This window comes from Planococcus citri, chromosome 4 (genome assembly GCF_950023065.1).
Source record: "Planococcus citri chromosome 4, ihPlaCitr1.1, whole genome shotgun sequence".
NCBI classification, from domain to species: domain Eukaryota; kingdom Metazoa; phylum Arthropoda; class Insecta; order Hemiptera; family Pseudococcidae; genus Planococcus; species Planococcus citri.
Genome location: NC_088680.1, coordinates 62715176 through 62737597, shown reverse-complemented (window position 1 = coordinate 62737597; position 22422 = coordinate 62715176). Strand labels below are relative to the sequence as shown.

Sequence of the window (22422 nt, the reverse complement as noted above, 5' to 3'; positions counted from 1 at the left end):
TTGACGTTATTTTGGTTCGAAACTCAAGTGGGGCCCCAGAAGGAGGGTGCAAAGGCCATTGAATAGGTAAAAATATAGAATTTTTCATAATTTCATTGAAAATCTGTGATTTTTCCAAGCCCAATTAGGGGAGAATCGGGACATTTCGAGAAAAAGTTTTAGGCTCAGGTGAAAATTTACCGAATTTCAACTCTTCCTTGGTAGCAAAATCCATCCCATTGGGTCAAAAACATAAGTAAGCGAGGTCGTCGGGCTTTATCTCGGGAAGCTTTATTGAAATAAGTACCTACTAGAATACTTTATTTTTTATTCACTCACAAAAATCATATACTTTTTGTCGTTCATTTATCCTTATTTATCGTTCATTCGGTCAAAAACTTCTCGTGGAAATTGTTTATTTTTTATTGTTCTTACTATCATATATATCGTGGATACCACCTAATTTATCGTTTGTTTTTCAAGAAATCGTGCAATACATTTTTTTATTGTGAAATACACTTTTTCATCGTGAATACTTATTTATCGTGATAACCCACTACTGTTATCCTGCTAACCCCCTTTTTTAAAGTAACGATAAATTGCACCCAAAGAAAATGATGTGAAAACTTTGCACTGCTTGAAATGTTGCATAATTAAAGCTATATGCAAGGCGATTATCTATGTGATAGAAAATAAGAAAATCGGTCCAAGAGTAGATAGAAAATTTACTTTTTACTTTTTGACGGTTTCAGCTTTTTTTTTTGATTCTGTAAAATCGTTTAGTTTAGCGTGATTATGACCTGCAAAAATAAGAAATCCCTCAACTTCATCAACACAGTGGTAGATTTTTGGAACTGCCCGGCATTTTCATTCTAGGTATTTTAAAAATCATCTTCGACTTATTGATTTTTCAAAAAATCAATCTCAATTCCATTTTTATCACACAAACAACAATGCCAATCAACGCTACATAATTATGTTCTTCACAATTTGTTATCTCAGTTTCAGGAGTTCATCCACATTTGAGCCAATTATTTCTTGTTTTTTTTTTCTTCAAAATTTCTTGAAAAGTTTAGCCCTCCGCATTGAAAGTAACATCCAACCCGAGAAAAAATTAAACAAATTCTTATCATCCAAATCTTTCTAAGTGATTTCCTTTTTAATATATAGGTATAACTTTTGCCGGCCTCTAAAGCGCAATTTTTCAAAAAAATTGCGATGAGTTCCCTCTCTTTTTTCTACGAATTTTTGAAGTTTTCACTTTTCCTCTCCTCAAACCTGTGAAACAGCTACCTATAGCGACTACTTACTATTTTCTGTGAACATGGACCGTTACTTGTACAACACTGATCAAAGATTAATTTCTCAGCTCACTGATTTTTGGCCCTTCCAGAGCGATTTGAAATTCTGGAGAAAGTTGGAAAATGAGATGAATTGAAGGAACTAATTCTTGCTCGAAAAAATTGATACTTTTATTTAAATCTTAAATTAAGAAAAAAAATTATTTACTTGTAGAAGAAAATATGCGACTGCGATAAAAATGCTTGAATACTGAAAATTCACTTCATTTTCTTATGAGAGTTTTACACATGTCCAAATATTCTTGTTGATTGTTTTTTTCATCAATTTTCGTTTGAAAATTTCTCACGTTTGATGTAGGAGATTGAAAAAAAAGAAGTTGAATGATGACTCATGCAGAGGAAACAATGGACTACAACTAGGGTAGGCCGTCTTTGACTTTTTTTTTGTTGGAAATTTGGCGAGAGGGATGATGAAAAGTTGGGGGGGGGGGCTCAAAATACTGTAGGAAAAATTAAGGGTCTCAGACTCCACCCAGCACTTTGCAACTGGGGTTCAAAATTTTGAAATTTTCAAAAAAATTAAAAAAAATTTTTAAAAAGTATTTTTGATTTTTTTGAAGATTATTGATCGCATTACCTAGGTATGTCTATTTAGGAGTTGACCGTTATAGATTGTACCCTAAAATGAAAATTCATTCTTACATTACCACCCATTAAGTAAAAAAAAAAGTTTTAATGCATAATTAAATTGATACATACAAGTACGTGATTGGAGGGGTGGCATAGTTATAGATCTTTTAGATTCACACTTCTTCATCCTAAAAAAAAATAATTACCTACTTATTTTTCCACCATTTTTACACATGAGTAGTATAGGGGGGTCACTTAGCAACAAAGTGACCACTGAAAAAACTTTTTACTTCCGAGTTGAGATTTGGATTAACTCAAAATCCCAACAACATTGCAAGTTGTTTGGAGTTATAAAAGGGTAGGTACATATCTCAAAAAACTCCGCATTTTTAAAAGTAAATTCCATACATAGGTACAATGTGTTAAAAAACAGTTTTGATGGTTTTGAATATTTGTCAGATAGAAATAGTCACAAGAAGTGTATTTTTTATTGGTTTGTACCAAAATGGGGAAACAATTTTAAATCGATCACTTTTCAGAAAAATGAATTTGCATGCATATAATGAAATTTTAGTTTTTTGAGAATTACTCAAAAACTAAGCACTCTAGAAAAAAACTAACGACAATTAGGTCAATTGGAAATTTAATTCTTCACAACTTTGGTAACATGAAATTTTTTGGAACACTTCCTTTCGCCTCCAGATCAATTTTAATGAAAGGTTATAACTCAAAATGTTCTCCAAACATAGAAATATTCCTCTTTAATATTTTATTTTTCAAAGTGTTCTCAATCAATACACTAATTACAGAAATTTTTGTTTTGGTACTAAAATGTAGCCAGAAGCCTGCCGAGCACAATGAATGTACTACGAAAAGACTAGCAGAGACTGAAAGCAAGCTGAAAGCGAAAATAAGCTAAAAGCCGTAAAACCCCATATCACAAAGACTTTTGGGAGCTAAAAGAAAGCTAAGCTTTATAAATTTGAAAGCCAAAGCCAGCCAAAAGCTTTATGTTTTTCAGCTATCTTATATGACTTTTTACTGTATTTAGTTATTTTTGTAAGTATTTTGTTTAGTTTGCAGTTTTTGTGTTCAAAATTTCGAATTTGGCCGCAATATTTTGAAAATTAAAAACTAAACTTATCGTAATTTGATTTTTAAAAAAATATAAAATTTAAAAAAAAATAATAAAAAATGAAAAATTTTAAATGTAAATTGTAATTTTAAGATACGATATGCCAGACAGGTTTAAATTTAAAAAAATTAAATATATATGCCAAAAATGTTGAAATCTCTCAGCTTTTGGCTGTCAAGCTAAAAGCCAAAAGCTGACAGCAGAAAGCTAAAAGTCAAATTCAGCCATGTGGTGAAAGCCAGCCAAAAGCTAGCTTTACAGCCATATAAATTGGAAAGTCAAAAGCGAAAAGCCAAAGCTTTATAATCGTTATCAGAAGCTAAAAGCAAAAAGCTATGCTTATGCTTTATCTTTCAGCTTCCAGTCTCTGAAGGCTAGTGTTTCTCTTTCTATTTCATTTAACATGAAGTTTGCAGTGGTTTTAAAAACCTAAGAAATCACATTAATTTTCAAATTACCATAAATTGATGAAAAATCATTCAATCTGGCAAATTAAAATTAAACTTTCATTATGTTTGTTTGACTTTCTACTTTAGCCTAAACAGCCAACATTCATCATCTGTAACCATAATTCGCTTACAGATAACCGTGACTGTACCAAAATGAAAATTACCAAATACGAGTAGCCTCACTTTATGGTATTACAATTAGGGGAGAGGGAGAATGTTTTGGACACTTTTCTTTTATTTGAAATTGCCAGTGATAGGAAACACCTAGAAAGTTGGGGTTGGTCTCATTTGAAAGAGGATCTCAATGCGTACATTTTGACTTACTAGAAAAAAATTCTAAGTTGCAAACTGAACAAACTATTGGACTTTGAAAAAACACCATTTTGGGTGGATGTGTTGGACAGTAGTGGGATGTTTTGGACACAATAGGTGGATGTTTTGGACATGCTGAGAAAATACATTTCTTTGAATGTTTATTTTTGGAAATCCCAAATTTCAATCCATTAGAAATCAATTGTCAGTATCTGTCCACAATTTCACACAATTTCAGTTGACTCGGATTGTTCTTAATATTAGTGAGGCAATGTTGAAGAGTCGACTTTTTTATGCCATATTTTTCAGCCAATGCTGGCCTGCTTGAATCGACATATTTTTAGGAGGCAACTTCAAATCGTTCTCGATTAGCATTTATCATTCCAGACTCATTAAAAATCTTTCCTGGATTTGTCAGATAAAACTGAGGCATTCTTCCACCCAACTATAACAAATTAACATGAATTTATCACAGTGTCCAAAACATCCCCACGATGCCATTTCTACTTAAACTAGCTGTGGGAAAAAAGTATCAGCTTTTCACGAAAAGGTAATTAGTGATAATTGATGAGAAAGAATCCGAGATTTCATTTTACTTGGGCTCTTGACGAAATTCCTCACGGTTATTTTTCAGGAGCTCAAAATGTGAGACGAAATTTTTTTCCAAAAACAGCACTTCAAAACAAAAGCTGAAATATTTTCATCACACGAGTTGGTATCTGGTAAATGTTGTCAAATATCAGTTGTGGTACGACATTGCCACATAATAGTGAAAATCCCGTCAAAAAAAATCAAACCAACCCGTCAAACCAACAACACCAACAACTGTCCAAAACATCCTCTCTCTCCCCTACCCATTAGATAGTAAATAAAAATTTTACTTACTCTGTAGGCGGCAATGAGTTACTTTGCCTATTCTTCTTGCAACTGAAACATTTCTTCATCCTGCAAAATTAATTTAATTTCATTATTATCCTACTATAATAATAATAAAAAAAAAAAAAAAAAAAATGAAAATTATTTACTTACTTGCAGAGCAAAGAGATGAGTAGTAGGGTGGAGCGGAAAAAATTTATAGTCTTCGATTTCGCTGAAATTGAAGTATGTTGGAGATTTTGAGTTGAAATGACCCCCAAAAAATTTTCAGCCCCCCACGTGCCCCTGCGGTGGAACTGTGGCCCCCCAAAGTAGGGTCATTTTGGAAAAAAACGCTGTTTTTCGGATTTAAAAGTAGCAATAACCATTTTTTTCGAAAACGGGTAGCACTCAAAAGTTGCGATTTGAGATGACGAATCGAATGACGTAATTGGTTTTTTGATTTGACCCCCGCTAACCCCACCCAGTTTCGTTTGAAAAGTCGCGAATCGGCGTTTTTTTGCTATTTTAATTGAAAATACAGTCGATTTAGGATTTGAATGCGATTTTATGATTGATTATTACTTTTCACATTGAAACAAGTGAATCTAGCTCATATTCCAATCTCTACCCCTCCCCTTTTCTTGAGCCCCCCCCCACACACATTAAAAACTCCCCAGCCACCTTGAATATCGTTCCAACAAGAAAAATCACGGGATAAAAGCTGTTTCTTGAACATTTTTCTACATTTTGGTTCTAACAAAAATTTTATTTGGCGCAACCCTTGGGCCCCAAATTCCCAAAAACCATTTCCAAAAAAATTCAAAATCGCGTTTTTAACGTTTTTACGAAAAATTTGTAATCGAGAAACGTGGACGTGCTCAGAATTAAGTATTAGGTACTTATTCATTTCTCTTTTTCCCATGCCTCGCTTATGCAGCCCTCTTCACGCATATCACATCAACATTTTCAACTGTTCATTTCAAAATTACTTCTAAATCCTCATTATCTTCTGAAAATCAGCAAAATTATAAATGGGAAATATTTTTTTATGGCGAAGCACTTTCAATACACGACTAAAAATAATGAAGAATAAAAAAACAGAATTTGGAGCTAAACATCATGGATCTGAATTAATGCATACGAGAAGTTTGAAATTAAATTACAATTACAAATATAAAACAAAACTGAGTAAAGAAGTGTGAGGATTCAAATTCCTAAAACGGGAAATGTCTGTAATAGGCCACTATTATTTGTATGTTGAACGTAATTTACAACGTACTTCCATTTTTTTTTTTGCGATCAATCAGTAAGGTACGTAATTAAAAATTATCTTTATGAAAACTGAAAAAAAAATAACATCTTCATTCATTCATTCAAAATTTTAAACTTAACTGAGTATGTAAAATCTAACAGGGGTGGGGTAGTCTGTCATGAAAATGTTTGAAATTGAAAATTTTTACTCTTCATTGATTACAAATTTTTCGTAAAAACGTTAAAAACGCGATTTTGAATTTTTTTGGAAATGGTTTTTGGGAAATAAAATTTTTGTTAGAACCAAAATGTAGAAAAATGTTCAAGAAACAGCTTTTATCCCGTGATTTTTCTTGTTGGAACGATATTCAAGGTGGCAGGGGAGTTTTTAATGTGTGTGGGGGGGGGGGGGCTCAAGAAAAGGGGAGGGGTCAATGTGAAAAGTAATAATCAATCATAAAATCGCATTCAAATCCTAAATCGACTGTATTTTCAATTAAAATAGCAAAAAAATGCCGATTCGCGACTTTTCAAACGAAACTGGGTGGGGTTAGCGGGGGTCAAATCAAAAAACCAATTACGTCATTCGATTCGTCATCTCAAATCGCAACTTTTGAGTGCTACCCGTTTTCGAAAAAAATGGTTATTGCTACTTTTAAATCCGAAAAACAGCGTTTTTTTCCAAAATGACCCTACTTTGGGGGGCCACAGTTCCACCGCAGGGGCACGTGGGGGGCTGAAAATTTTTTGGGGGTCATTTCAACTCAAAATCTCCAACATACTTCAATTTCAGCGAAATCGAAGACTATAAATTTTTTCCGCTCCACCCTAATGAGTAGTATCATACTATCAAAATTGTGATAAATCCAATTTATGTCTTTCATATCTTCCATGATTGTACGGAATAATACTGCAACTAGGTACCTAACAATGTTACGTTAGTAGTAGGTACAGGTGGTACACGTACCTCATTTTGGCAATGACATTTACGTCAGATCTGTAGACATAAAAATGAAAAATAACGCGTCACGAAATAATTAGGTTCTAATCTTGCTCCTGATCCTGAATTATTGCTACATACATAGCAGGAGTGACGTATTATAGATTTGACAAAAAATTATGCTAGTGCAAAATTTTCATGTACTTACCTACCAAAATAATAAATTTTAAGCCCAAGGGAACCTCACGAAGTGTCCCCTAGGGATTTGGATGGAAAGTGGTCTAAGTGGTAGCCCATGACTCAAGTACCACACCATTAAAACATTAGCTGCCAGTTTTGAGTTTAGCTCCCACAGTAGAATTTTTAATTAGGTAACAATCGCTACCCTGACGCTTACATTTTTCCTACTGTGTTGTCCTGGGAAAATTCTGACCAATGCGCTAGACCATATAGGACTACATTTTATTTTCCGATTTTACTCAATTGTTCTTGATATTATATTCTTTGAGGAATGAAGATTATTCAAAATTTTCATTTCTGATGATGAAAAATTGAAGAATTCTAGCTGCTAGTTTTGAGTTTGACTTCTTCAGTGAAATTAGAATTTTAAAAATTCTTCCCATGTGTCCGTGAATTGAAACAAACAAAAAAAGGTATGCGCAATTTTTGCCTGTCACTAATATTGAAGGGGCTTTGGGTAAAAATAAATCCAAAATTTGTATGGACAATTTCAATTTAGGTAGGTACTTACTACTTAGTAATGGGAACATTTTCAAAAAAAAAGAGGGAAAAGAAAATGATAAATGACGTGAAAACTTTGCTCTGCTCGAAGTGTTGCATAATCAAAGCTATGCAAGGCGATTATCTATGAGATAGAAAATGAGAAAATCGGTCCAAAAGTACTTAGGTAGAAAAATTAATTTTTACCTTTTGACTGTTTCAGTTTTTTTTTTGATTCTGTAAAATTGTTTCCTTCAGAAAATCGCTCAACTTCAACACAGTGGTAGATTTTTGAAACTGCCTGGCTTTTTCATTCTAGGCATTTTAAAAATCATCATCGGCGAATTGATTTTTCAAAAAATCAGTCTCAATTCCATTTTTATCACACAAACAACAATGCCATTCAACGCTACATAATTATGTTCTTCACAATTTGTTATCTCAGTTTCAGGAGTTCATCCACATTTGAGCCAATTATTTCTTCTTTTTTTTTTCTTCAAAATTTCTTGAAAAGTTTAGCCCTCTGCATTGAAAGTTACATCCAACTCGAGAAAAAATTTAAAAAATTCTTATCATCCAAATCTTTCTAAGTGATTCCCTTTTTAATAAATAACTTTTGCCGGCCTCTAAAGCGCAATTTTTCAAAAAAAATTGCGATGAGTTCCCTCTCTATTTTTCTACGAATTTTTGAAGTTTTCACTTTTCTTCTCCTGAAACCTGTGAAACAGCTACCTATAGCGACTACCATTTTCTGTGAATTTGGGCCGTTAACCTGTACAAAACTGATCAAAGATTAATTTCTCAGCTCACTGATTTTTGGCCCAGAGCGATTTGAAATTCTGGAGAAAGTTGGAAAATGAGATGAATTGAAGGAACTAATTCTTGCTCGAAAAAATTGATACTTTTATTTAAATCTTAAATTAAGAAAATAAATTACTTACTTATAGAAGAAAATATTCGATCGCGATATTAAACAATGTACTGTGGTTACTTTTTCTTATTCAAAAGTAACAACGGCTGAACAAGTTCATTGAGTTCTAATGGATCACCTTCTATGGTTGCAGGCACGAGTAGCACTAAAAAAAATTGATGATGAATTTTCCATTTTCTTCAGATTGAATGAATGAACAGATTAATCTGTTCATTGATCGGATCGGTTTGACTTCATTTAATGTACTTTCTGAACACATTACAGAGTTAAATTCATTTCCAGAGCTTTCAGAAGCTCCAGAAAGATATTATCTCATTTAAACACAATTGTATTTTATAGTTGTTTTTGGTTACATGTTTTTCGCACCATGCCTCTAGAGCTTCTAAAATATCTAGGAAAAAATTTAACGCCATAATATGTTCAGAAAGTACATTAAATTACGGACTAGGTATGTGCTCAAACCGATCCGATCAATGAACACTTGAACAGATTCATTCAATCTGAATAAAATGGAAAATTCACCTCATTTTCTTAAGGGAGTTTTGCACATGTCCAAATATTCATGTTGATCGTTTTTTTCATCAATTTTAGTTTGAAAATTTCTCACGTTTGATGTGGGAGATTTGAAAAAAAAAGTTGAATGATGACTCCATGCAGAGGAAACAATGGACTACAACTAGGGTGGACCGTCTTCGACTTTTTTCTTTTGGAAATTTGTTGAGGGGGATGATGAAAAGTTGGGGGGGACCTCAAAAGACTGTAGGAAAAATTTGGGGTCCCAGACTCCACTCAGCACTTTGCAACTGGGCTTCAAAATTTTGAAATTTTCAAAAAAATTGAAAAAATTGTTTTAAAAATATTTTTGATTTTTTTAAAATGGTTATTGATCGCATTATGTCTATTTTAGTAGTAAAAAACCATTTTCAACCGGGTTTTTCACTTTATTGGAGATTTTATCTCCATAATTTTTCTTTAAAAATTGTCATTTTGTTCAAATTAAAATTTGGAAATTTTTTTACTGCTTCATAAAACCATTATTGTGCTGAACCTACAAGTGGAGGGGCGAAGAAGAATTGTAAAATAAAAAACTTGCGATAATACGACAAGGGGAGGAAAATATTAGAATCCTAACAAAACGAATAGAAACGGATGGAAAACTTTACAAACATCCTGTACCTAATTAAAAAATTCTAATTTTAAACAACGAATAAAATATTGTCCGGAATGTTCGTTTATTTTTTCTCAGTAAAAATTAAGTGACGAATTTCAGAGATATTTCGATCTCTGGGGTAAGCTTTCATGACAAATTTTTAATAAATTAATACATCAAAATTACGAATCGAAGTTTTTATCTTCAACTTCTAAATAGTTGAATCGATAATGTTGTAAAATTTAGTAATTCGAATTAAACTAACATCTTATTAGGTATGTATTATTCGAATTAAGACAAAGATGAAGACAAAATGAAATTCTTAAAGAATTACAACTGTAGACCAAAATGATGAAAATGCTGAAATTGATTGATGATGGATTAATTTTGAAAAGAAAGGAGGATGAGATTATTATGTGTTTGTAGGCATAAAAAAATTCTAAAAAAATGAAATAATTAATACTTAAGTTTTGTTATAAGTGAATCTGTGTTTGTGGTCCTACATTTAAACACAAAATAAAAGTTAGAAAATGATTTTTACGAGTTTTTCAAAAAAAAAAAAAAAAAAATTACTTAGTACATATGCAGCGAGAGTGATGTAAGTATTATAGATTTGACAAAAAATTACGTTTGCGCGAATTTTTGTGTATGTACTTCTCTACCAAAATAATTAATTTCAAGCCTGAGCCGAGTTCATGAAAAGTAGCTAACCAAAATTTAAAAAATATTAAAATAAAGTTTCGCAGTTTTTGGCAAAAAAAAGCGAAGTCTCATCGCTTTTTTTAAAGCATAGATTGCCCAAGAATTGGCAGTTTCAGTTTTTTTTCCTACCATATTATGAAGTAGGGAAAAAACTTGCTTTTTCGACATAAATTTTGAAAAAACATAATTTTTTGTCAATAATTCTCAAAAATGTCTACTTTTTGTCAAAGTGGGTTTTTACCTTTTTAATTTTTCAAAAATTACCAAAGTTTCTCTTTTTTGTCAAAAGTTGCCAAAAAGTATCACTTTTTTGCTAAAAATCAGGTAGGTATCAAAGTCTTGTTTTTTTTACCGTTAAAAAAAATTTTTCTGTGTGAGGTGAGATAACTCCAGACTAGGATTTCTGTATCCATTGTAAGTCCCTTGTTGTTCCAGCTACGTATCTCGTCTTTCCAACTAGTTCCGAGTTCCTCCGATACATCTTTATCCTTATCAAGTTTAGCTACCATTTCATCAGCGAAAATTTTTCCATCTCGATATGGAACGGCAATCCACTCTTGTATTTCCGGGTGCAGTCCTTCTCTTGAGCCGATGTTTATCGCCAATAAATAGGAATAAGTTGGACCATCTTTTTTCAAAACGTTGTTGATTTTTTGCCGAAAAGATTTAGGATTTTTCACTGCATATGTAAACAGTTGTATCATACCCGCGACAGCACTGTGCCCACATTTTACTTCGATAATAAGTGCCATATCTGCTGGGAGATATTCAGAAGATTCTTCATTCTGTAAGTGAATGTCTATATCACCCACCGTCTGGCCATCTTGTCCGTCTATGATCTTCGTGGAATAGATTGCACCCAATTTGTTGCTTACTAATGTGTCCAGGATGTGCTTAGTGGCGACTGATTCGTCTATTTTATCTATTTGGAGCAACTTGTACTTCCTAAATGCGGATTTGTTCAGAAAATCAATAAAACTCTCGATATCGTGTTCGCGGATACTGATATTCATCCCATGGTCACACATTGGTTCGTAGGACTTGCCCATTAGTTTTTCCAAAATTGAATTTTCAATTTGAATATTCGGGTATGCGAGTATTACAGTTTTTGATTTTTCATTGTATCTTTTGATAGTCAGATACCCGTGATTATATAATAAAGATGATGATGGAACCTCAGGCCCGAATTCGTCATTGTACATCCCACGCACTTCTTGAACACCTACACTATAATAGTATAATTCTTCTGCAGTGTTTTTAGACTTATTTTTCATCATTTGGAGTATATCCTCAGTGTAGGTCGACTCTTCCCAAAAATTGCCAATTTTCATATTTCTGAAGCAGGCGATTACGGAAATAGGATTGAAGACTTTTGTTTTATCATCTTTCAGACTAAATCTATACCCACTGTACGACTCGATAAGATTTTCAGTGATTTCCAGCACACTCACTCCATAATGATCGGCCAAACGCTGCAAGTATGGCTTAAAATTTGATTCTATTTCTTCCAGTGTGAATCCTGTAGCACTGGAGAAGTTCTTGCTGAAAGTTGCGTCGTAGATATTACTCTGTTGGCTCACGCCACATTCGAAGTCGGATAAGAATAGTCTAGAAATTCCTGTCATGAATACCAATTTAATATTATTACGTTGCTGTTTCAACATATGGTAGAATTTGCAAGCAGTTGCTTTAAACTTGTCAATCAAATCAACATGTTTTCTGTAAACTCTTTTAAACAACGAGTCGTATGCGTCAATCAGTATGACAACGGGTTGTCCGTATTTAGCTTTCAGATTTTTGATGAGGAAGTCAATGCGATAACTTGATGCATAGTCGAGTCCATATGTTTTTCCAATGTTCCATAAGTTAATTTCGAGCTCCTTTTCATACTTATCGATACCAGCGATACTAATGATAGATGTTGCAAAACAGAAATGCATGTTGATAACAGGATATTTCGTCCATTCTTGGGGAAATCGTTTGGCGATGTACGTGTCATTAAAAAGGTGTCTATGTGCGGAAAAAAAGTGGTATAACATCTCTACAAATGTAGATTTTCCAAATAGGCTGGGACGGGTGAGTAAAATGTATGGTGGCTCGTCTAAATCCAGTATTCTTTCTATGAACATGGTTTTGTCGACATATATCATTCCCTTAGTTCTCATCTGTTGAAAACTAGATGACTCATATGGTAAACTTGGAGCAGGAGTTGCTGATTCAGAACCTTCAGCCCACATTATAGTTGATGAGAAATATAGACATAAGGAAAGGATTGTAAATATCTTCATCGTTTTATTGCAAATCATTCAGTTGATGTGACTGCAGCTCTAACTCACTCAGGGAACAGCTACCTACGCAAACATAAGGGTAAAATGTGTAACAATTAGGAATCAAAGTAGGTTACAATGTAGGTATGTATTAATAAGCTGGCGGATAAAGTAACATATAGTCCGGCATATGACAGTAGGAGTAATTGCACCCCCCCCGCCGATCCTCCGGGACAACTTTTTTCTTGAAGGGGACATCCTAAGGAACATTTTAAAGCAAAGTTGCCAAAAAAAAAGTTGGCCTTACTTACAAAATGGCGGCCATTTTGATTGACAGGTCAGCCGAAATCGCAGATTTTGCGTTTTAATATAGGACTTGCACGAACTTTTTCAAACTTTACAAAGGTAGATCGAAAGATCATGCAAAAATTCATCACTTGTCAAAATTCCAAGTGCTGAAGTTCGTTTTTCGATTTTTGATGAATTTTTGAAAATCGTATTTAGGCCAAAAATGAGGGAAAAAATCAAAATTTTACCAAATTGACTAAGAAAGCTGAAATTTGGGATACACCCTATTTTCGACATGACAAATCGATTGGAAACGGTTTCAACCCGTTTTGAGCAGTTCTGGAGCCTCCAGCAGATTTTTGAAACTCGAAATTCCCACAAAATTCCATCAAAATTGGAGTTGTAAAGCTAAAATTTATTCTAAAAACTAATTTCAATACGTTACGAAGTACTGCAGGTGAATTTCAAGTCGTTTTGAAGCCTCCAGCAACTTTTTGAAAATTCCTGATGCCTCCAGCAGATTTTTGAAACTTTAAATTTTTCACAAAATCTCATCAAATGGAGATGGAAAGCTGAAATTTACTCTACACTCCAATTCTAACACCCTCTGAAAACGACTTCTGGTGGATTTAAAGTCATTTTAGAGCCTCCAACGACTTTTTTGAAAATTACTGAAGCCTCCAGTTCATTTTTGAAACTTGAAATTTCCCCAAAATTTCATCAAACCAAGATGGAGAGTTGAAATTTATTCTACAAACTAATTTCAATACGCTACGAAGTTGACTGCTGGTGAATTTCAAGTCGTTTTGGAGCCTCCAGCAACTTTTTGAAAGGTTGTATGACGTTTTTTTGGAAAATTGAAATTTCCTAAAAGTAGCTGGAAGCTTCAAAACCATTTGAAACCACCGTGAAGTCTGCGAAGTAAATTCCAGCTTGCCAACTCCATTTGATAAATTAATGTTGGGGAAATTTCAAATTTCGAAAATCTACTGAAGGCTCCAGTAATTTTCAAAAAAGTCACCGGAGGCCCTAAAATGACTTGAACCCACCTGAAGTCGTCTTCAGAGGGTGTTAAAATTGGAGTGTAGAGTAAATTTCAGCTTTCCATCTCCATTTGGTGAAATTTTGTGAAAACTTAAAGTTTCAAAAATCTGCTGGAGGCTCCAGTAATTTTCAAAAAAAGTCGCTGGTTGCCCTAAAATTACTTGAACCCACCTGAAGTCGTCTTCAGAGGGTGTTAAAATTGGAGTATAAAGCAAATTTCAACTTTCCATCTCCATTTTATGAGATTTTGTGAAAATTTAAAGTTTCAAAAATCTGCTGGAGGCTTTAGGAATTTTCAAAAAGTCGCTGGAGGCTCCAAAATGACTTGAAATTCACCTGCAGTACTTCGTAGCGTATTGAAATTAAAATTTTAGCTTTACAACTCCAATTTGATGGAATTTTGTGGGAATTTCGAGTTTCAAAAATCTGCTGGAGGCTCCAGAACTGCTCAAAACGGGTTGAAACCGTTTCCAATCGATTTGTCATGTCGAAAATAGGGTATATCCAAAATTTCAGCAGTCTTGGTCAATTTGGTAAAATTTTGATTTTTTCCCTCATTTTTGGCCTAAATTCGATTTTCAAAAATTCACCAAAAATCGGAAAACACACTTCACCACTTGAAATTTTGACAGGTGATAAATTTTTGCATGATCTTTCGATCTACCTTTGTAAAGTTTGAAAAAGTTCGTGCAAGTCGTTAAAACGCAAAATCTGCGATTTCGGCTGACCTGTCAATCAAAATGGCCGCCATTTTATAAGTAAGGCCAACTTTTTTTTTGGCAAGTTTTCTTTAAAATGTTCCTTAGGATGTCCCCTATAAGAAAAAAATTGTCCCGGAGGATCGGCGGGGGGGGGGGGGTGCAATTACTCCTATTGTCATATGCCGGACTAATAGGTCTAGGTAGGTAGGTGGGTATGTTTCATAGACGTACTTGAGTAGGTAGGTAGTTCAGTTCTATACAAGTATTGATATCAAATCACGAATGGAATGCAAATTGTAAAATACACAAGGCACTAAACCAAATGTTCTCAAAGGATGGAACTACTACTCATGCAAGTAACTAAACACAATTTATCGAGTTAAAGAAACAACAGGGTGAACAAAATGAAATAAAATAAAATAAAATAAGTCCAAACATGGAGCGAAGATGCCAAACTAAATTTATATGAATATATCATGCAAGCTTTGGCTCAATCAAAGACGATTGTGAAAATAGTGCGAGATGATATACTTACCAAGTAGGTACCCTAATCTGTGTGATGAGGGAAGTTATTAAATTTTTTGTACAGATAAGTGAATGATTATCAATCTGATATTTCTCTTAATATAGTGCGATCAATAGTGATAGTCAGTTAAATGAAGTTTACCATCATTTTAAATACAGTAATCTTACGTCTAATCAAACAAAACTTTGAAAAAATTGCTTCCAAAGTTGTAGAAATGCTATAAAAGCTCTATAAATCGGCTGGAAATTTATGTTGTAAAAAATTTAGCAAAATATTGCTAAAATGCTGAGATAAAGAAAATCTGCAAAATTACAAAAAATAGATCAAGTATTGAAATGAAATTGAATGATGACAAAAATCACACGAAGAATTACAAAACTCGTGAATTCAATCATCATAGGAATAACTTGAATACCTATTATAAAAAATTGATAGAATTTCGGTACCTACTAATAATAATGTCATCAACTGTAAAGATTTGAAAAACCATAAAATGATAGAACTTTTTCATTATTTTCTTTCTCAGTGATCAACATGGAAAATTCTATGAATGCACTTATCAAAGTTGAATTTCAAATTCAAGCCTACGTCGTCATCGTCCAAAAGAAAAAATTGTCTGGTTATCAATAGGTCATAATTTTAAGATTTTTCTATTTAGTAGCCACCTTGGAATGAGTAGGTTTTTGAAATTTTGAAACATTCTCAATATTAATTTGTCAAAAAAATTGAATAACTTAAGAGTAGGTAATTATTCTTACCTTTGTATTTCCAAATTTTAGTTAATTGGTTTCACCTGAAAAAAAAAACTACTTACCAATGTCTATCATTAATTTTCTATTATTAAGTAGTTTGAACCAATTAAAACATTGTTGTCACAGCAACTTAACCAATGATATGTAATATGGTAGCGAGCGTTAATGAAACATAAAGTTTGAACGCAAAAGCAGGGCTTAAAACCACCAAAACCAAATAAAATCACAATAACCATTGTTTTTCAATTCGTTTTAACCACCACCAAAACCATTTCAACTCCTTTTTGTAAATTTCAAAAACAACAACAAACAAAAACCATCGTGTTGAAAAAAATAAAAACCAATTCATTTAAAAACAACCATTTTGAAAAAAAAATGAATTGAAAAAACCAAAACCACCAAAAAGAGTGTTTTTGGAGAAAACCACAACCACAAGAACCATTTCAATGAATTTATAACCAATTCATGAAATAATTCTGTGATTTTTTTCAATTTTTCCAGACCAGTGATGGAAATTTTCTGTTTTTTTTTTGTCTCAAATCAGACTTTCAGTAAATAGTCCCATTTATACAGGTACTCCTACCTTAATGTGTTTTAGTAAATTTTTAAAATAAGTTTTAAATAAAATCAAAGCCATTTGAAAATTCCAAATAACTATCAAAACCATTTGAAAATTTAAAATGGTTTTTGATATGAAAAAACATCACTACCTACCACACACACAAAAAAAAATACAATTTCAAAACCAAAATCACATCCACACCATATTTTTAAAAAAATTGAAACCATTTCAAAACCAGAACCAGAAAAACTTTGAAACTTAAACCTTACCTAAAAGTTAAAACCAAATGGAATCGTTATGGCTTTGTGATTGCAAAACCAATTCAGAAATCATAACCAAAAACCAATATTTTTGAGTCTTTTAAAAACCATCTAGGTACCACAACAAACAATAAAATCCAAATAGTTTTAAGCCCTGATGCAAAGTCAACAAAAAAATAATTGAGTTCACGAATTCGTGAACTCTTAATGAAAGTTCATAATCTCAGTCCTCTGATATCAATTCACTCTTCCGTTGATGTTTAGGTATTGTTTACCCTCGTGAATACAGGTATGAATTGTAAAGTTATGGGAGGGAGTTCGCATTGATTTAGAACACTTCTTCATCCTGAAAAATTAAATCATTTTTCACTTAAAAATTCAGTATTTTTACACATGAGTAGGATAGTGGTCACTTTAACACCAAAGTGACCACTGAAAAAACATTTTACTTCTGTGTTGAGATTAGGAACTTGAACACACGGAAGTGTTATAGAACATTGGGTGTCAAATTGGGGATAGAGAAAAAAGCTTGACACAAAAGTTGTGGGGCATGGAATATTACACAATAACACAATTCTGTCCAATCAAATTAAATTTTGAAGCTGTTTCAATGATTGCATTTATCAGCCAGTTTTTGACAATCAGTCAATCACCTACAAATTGAAGATAGAGAAAAAAGCTTACAACAAAAGTTGTAGAGCGTGAAAAATTAAACCATTTTTTCTGATTGGATTTTGAAAATGGCTAATTAACTTGCAACCGGGTAACTTTTGATGGCTTGCTGCGATTTAATGAGCCGGTTTAAAAATCTGATCAGCAAAAATGATTCAATTTTTCACACTCTACTACTAATAGGTATGTTTCAAACTTTTTTCTCTATTTACAATTTTTAGGTGACTGTCAAAAACATGGTTGCTAAATGCGAACCAATGAACCGGTTTCAAAATTTGATCACAAAAAATCGTGTTAATTTTCACACTCTACAACTTTTGTTTCAAACGATTTTCTCTATCCCCAATTTTTAGGTAATTTTTGATTTCTGGTTGCTAATTAATGAACCGGTTTCAGAATCCGATTAGCGAAAATGGTTCAATTTTTCACACTCTACAACAACTTTTGTTTCAAGTTTTTTTCTCTATCCCCAACTTTTAGGTGATTGTCAAAAACTGGTTGCTAAATACGAACCAATGAACCGGTTTCAAAATGTGATTAGACAGAATTGTGTAATTTTTCACGCTCTGCTCTACAACTTTTGTTTCAAGCTTTTTTCTCTTATCTACAATTTTTGGGTATTTTTTGTCAACTAGTTGCCAATTAATGAACCAGTTTCAAAAAATTTATATCACATTTTTGTCGCCTTAGTGTGTAGAATACATTGCAACAGTAAAAACTAGTTTGAATTTCTTGACGAAACCGGTTTTTCAATTTGTGGACATCCTGTGTATGGGCCTGTAATTTTCAAAGTCGTTTTTCAAAGCCCTTATTTTTCCTTACTCAACGCCATTTCATTCATCTCTCTATAGCTCTTTCCACTTATGTATCAGATTGTAAATCAACTTCAGCCTTCAGGTTACTGTATGAGAGTTTTTAACAAAGCTGGCCTGTTTTATGGGTTTAGTACTAGGAAACAGGCCTTAGTCACCTTATATCAGCAACTGAAGCGGAGTATATGTGGCTATGGCAATGGCTATGAGTGATTTATCCAAGTATCTAAAAAAATTGATGACAGAGAGGGGAATAGAGCTAGATATACAGATCGTTTTGTTTGAAGATAATATGGGTGCTATTTAGTATCTTTTATCTACATGAGTAAACATGCTAGTAGTAAAAGGTGTAAGCATATTGATGTAAAATATCATTTTGTTGAACAGTTTATTTTAGATGGAACTGTGTGTAATTAAACATATTGATAGGTATGTCTATGTACCTACTAAGAAACATATATTTTGCTGATATTTTTACAAAACCCTTGTGAAAGGATTAGGTTTAGAATAACATATGAATTCAATGTACCTATACTTTTTTTTAATCAACGATAGGTATTCTTTTCTCTCGTAACTCTGCTGTTAACCTATAGGTGAACTCAAGTGTTCGTTATTATGGGAACCACTTGCAATCTGAAATTGATAAATGAATTAACATAGCCACATTTATAGGTCAGGTGAAATGGGAACCAGAACCATTTCAAAATTTTGAACGAGAAGTCCTAAAAGAACAACCATATAAAATGATTTTGAAAAAATAACTTCTTTTTTTTTTACCAAAATGAATAATAATTCATGTTTTTTCGTCAAAATAAGCGAGGTAACAGGAAATTTATTTCAATCTTCAATTTTTTGTCATTTTTTGGACCTGCGGAACCATAAATGGAACCAATAGCGTCACCAGCAAAACATCAACAGAGAAGTAGAAGGAACCACCAGAACCATTTGAGTTTTAAAAAAATTGAGAACCATTTTGGAAGAACAATGATTCAAATTCTAATGGTTTCCAACCCGTCTGATAAAAAGAGAAAGAAATAACTCAACTTAATAGGTACTTATGTAATTGGACGTGTGTTAATGTGGTCCCTGGAAGTCCTTCTTTTCATCCTGTGAATAAAAAAAAAAATCATAGTTATGTAAATATGTATCTGTATACCTACCTATTAATTTAAAAAAATAAAAATAAATTATTAACTTGTAAAATAAAGAGAAAGAAATAACTTAATAAGTAGGTCTGGTACTTATGTAATTGGACGTGTGATAAATTATTCGTTGATTTGTTTCACAATTCATTGATAATTAATTACTCAATAAAAACACCAATAAGATCGAAAACGAAAACCAAAATGTATTGTTCTTTATACATGGCAGTACTATAGTTAGGTACACAGGATCTGTAGATCCACACATACCGCATACGACACATCGCGAGTATAATTATGATGGCTTGGTTGAGACTGGGCTAAAAAACCTATTGCTGCGGACAATAGGAAAAACCTTGTCGGGGCTAACCATGAATAGGTAATAAAATATTGTCAAAGAAATGCCGCATTGCTATATACGCACGATGTCGAGATGGTTTGGTGTAAATTTAGTCACCATACTTTAACAATGTGTGTTAATGTGGTCCCTGGAAGTCCTTCTTTTCATCCTGTGAATAAAAAAAAAGTCATAGTTACGTAAATATGTATCTGTATACCTACCTATTAATTTAAAAAAAAATAAAAATAAATTACTTACTTGTAAAATAGTAGGATGGTAACATGTTTGAAGCTAAAAATTCAAAGAATGAATGACGAATTGACCACAGCTTGGCGTAGTATGAACGATAACTGGGGCTGGAATCGGCTCCACCACCAGCCACAACGCTGCGCTTACCATAGCCACCGCCGATAATTTTGTCGTCAGCGCAGGCCGCAGGGCTCTAATTGTGAGCTGTCTGTGAAATTCTCCATTATGTTTTAATCTTTAATATTATACGAGGGGCAATCAAAAAGTAAGTTACACATGGCTGTAGATTGTGAACGGATGGACATTTTTTGACCAAACTTGGAGGAAATGTACTTCAAACATCCGACCAGACCTGACAAAATTTATTTTGCATTTGGGTGCTTTGTTCGTATGCAAAATAAATTTTGTCAGGTCTGGTCGGATGTTTGAAGTACATTTCCTCCAAGTTTGGTAAAAAAATGTCCATCCGTTCAAAATCTACAGCCATGTGTAACTTACTTTTTGATTGTCCCTCATACTTAGTTGATATTTAATTCCTGTTTCAACTTCAGCTCATTGTTCTGAGGGGAGGGGGGTGATAAATATTCCTCCTGTTGGATTTTTTATATTGTTTGTTGTATATTATTACTTTTTCTTCCTCTATTGATATCATAGATATAAATATAAACAGGATCGGAAACTCGTGAAGCAAAAATTCTTCACCTCCGGAGAAATTCGACCAATCAGAGTTTTCACCTCCGGGCAACTGACCAATCAGAGCCTTCACCCCCGGAGAAACACGTGGTCTACGCGATTCAGGATAGGTTGATTTTTTGCTTCACTTTTTCCTGTACATTTTAAATGTAAGTGTCCGATCCAGTTTAATATCCATATCTATGATTGATTTAGGTAATAGTAATCTGGCACTCCACTCGCCTACAGGCATAGGGGTATTGTTAAGCATTGTGCAATTCAAGATCATGTTAAATATGCTACAACACTACAAAATCAATAAATTTCAAATTTCAAATTATATTACTTACATAGGTACTTACTTACTTACTTACTTGCACAACAAGATTATCACAATTATTGCTACCTATGATAATTATTGCAATTAACAGCAAATTCATTTCAAATCAGCCATAGCTATCATTATCCGTATGATCATACTGAAATACTGACTACCTCTAACAATGTTACGTTAGTACCTAGTAGGTACACGTACTGACGTACCTCATTTTGGCAATGATATTTACACGTCAGATAATGCTTCACAAAATAATTAAGGTTACCTTGCACCTGATCCTGAATTATTGCTACACACACAGCAGGAGTGACACATGACAGATCTGACAAAAAATTATGATAGCGAGAAATTTGTATGCACTTACCTACCAAAATAATTAATTTTAAGCCTAAAGGGAACCTCACGAAATGTCCCCTGGGGATTTGTATGGAAAGTGGTCTGAGTGGTAGCCCATGACCCAAGTACCACACCATTAAAATATTAGCTGCCAGTTTTGAGTTTAGCTCCCATGGTAGAATTTTAAATTTAATAAAAATTGTTACCCCGACGCTTACATTTTTCCCACTGTGTTGTCGTGGTTTAATCGATTAATATATCTGAAAACAAATAAGTACATATTTAAACCAAACCGAATCATCAGACATGATAACTTACTTCTGGAAAATCCCAAGTACAATGTTGTGGTGAACCCACCTATAGCAAACCTACAGATAATACCTAGAATTAAGAATATGTTACTTTCCAAAAATTATAAACAAAAAATATACGTTTTAATGTAATGATGAAACAATCATGTCGCTCGTTTAATTAAAATTAATTGTTTCTCCATACGTTTAAAATATAATCGGAAACATGGTAGCAGAGCATGGTTCTGATCCACGGACCTCTGGGTGTTTCTCCATACGTTTAAAATATAATCCGAAACAAATGTAATAATATTCCATACACAAGTCTTAAGTAAGTATCAAAATCTTATTATCAATGAAAACGGTTGAAGTTTGAACAAAATTTTAAACCGAACTTTTCCAACATACTTACAAGTACCTACCGCCTATCACTTTTAAATTAAAATTTTTGGAGCCTATAAATCTGAATCTCCCATAAAATTCACACAAAACAATTCGATGAATAAAATTGGATCATTATTATTCAAAACATATTTTACGTAAGTAGAATTGAATACAACGTCTAATTAATAATACTAATACTACCATACCTAGAATTAGGCGGCATAATGTGATTGAAAGAATAAAAACTGAAAACTGAAACAAAAACCCAATAAACCAAATAAAAGTACCAAAAAACTATAAACCAAAAACCATTTATCAAAAGGTGAAAACTGAACTGAAACCAAAAACCAAAAATCAATTTATTTCAGTTTTCAATCCCTGCGGCCTCACAGGAATGTTGGTTTTAAGATCAAAACAAAAAAATCGACAA

General features: G+C 33.0%; 1 protein-coding gene across 1 annotated transcript; it reads right to left on the bottom strand.

The window, feature by feature from the left end:
* Positions 1–9574: 9574 nt before the first annotated feature.
* LOC135846088 (uncharacterized) lies at positions 9575–15155 on the bottom strand. The gene is made up of 2 exons (XM_065365092.1): positions 14890–15155; positions 9575–12709 (listed from the first exon to the last, which is right to left on the bottom strand). Exon 2 carries the CDS (start codon positions 12662–12664, stop codon positions 10679–10681), a length of 1986 nt encoding a protein of 661 aa, XP_065221164.1. The 5' UTR covers positions 12665–12709; positions 14890–15155; the 3' UTR covers positions 9575–10678.
* Positions 15156–22422: the final 7267 nt, after the last annotated feature.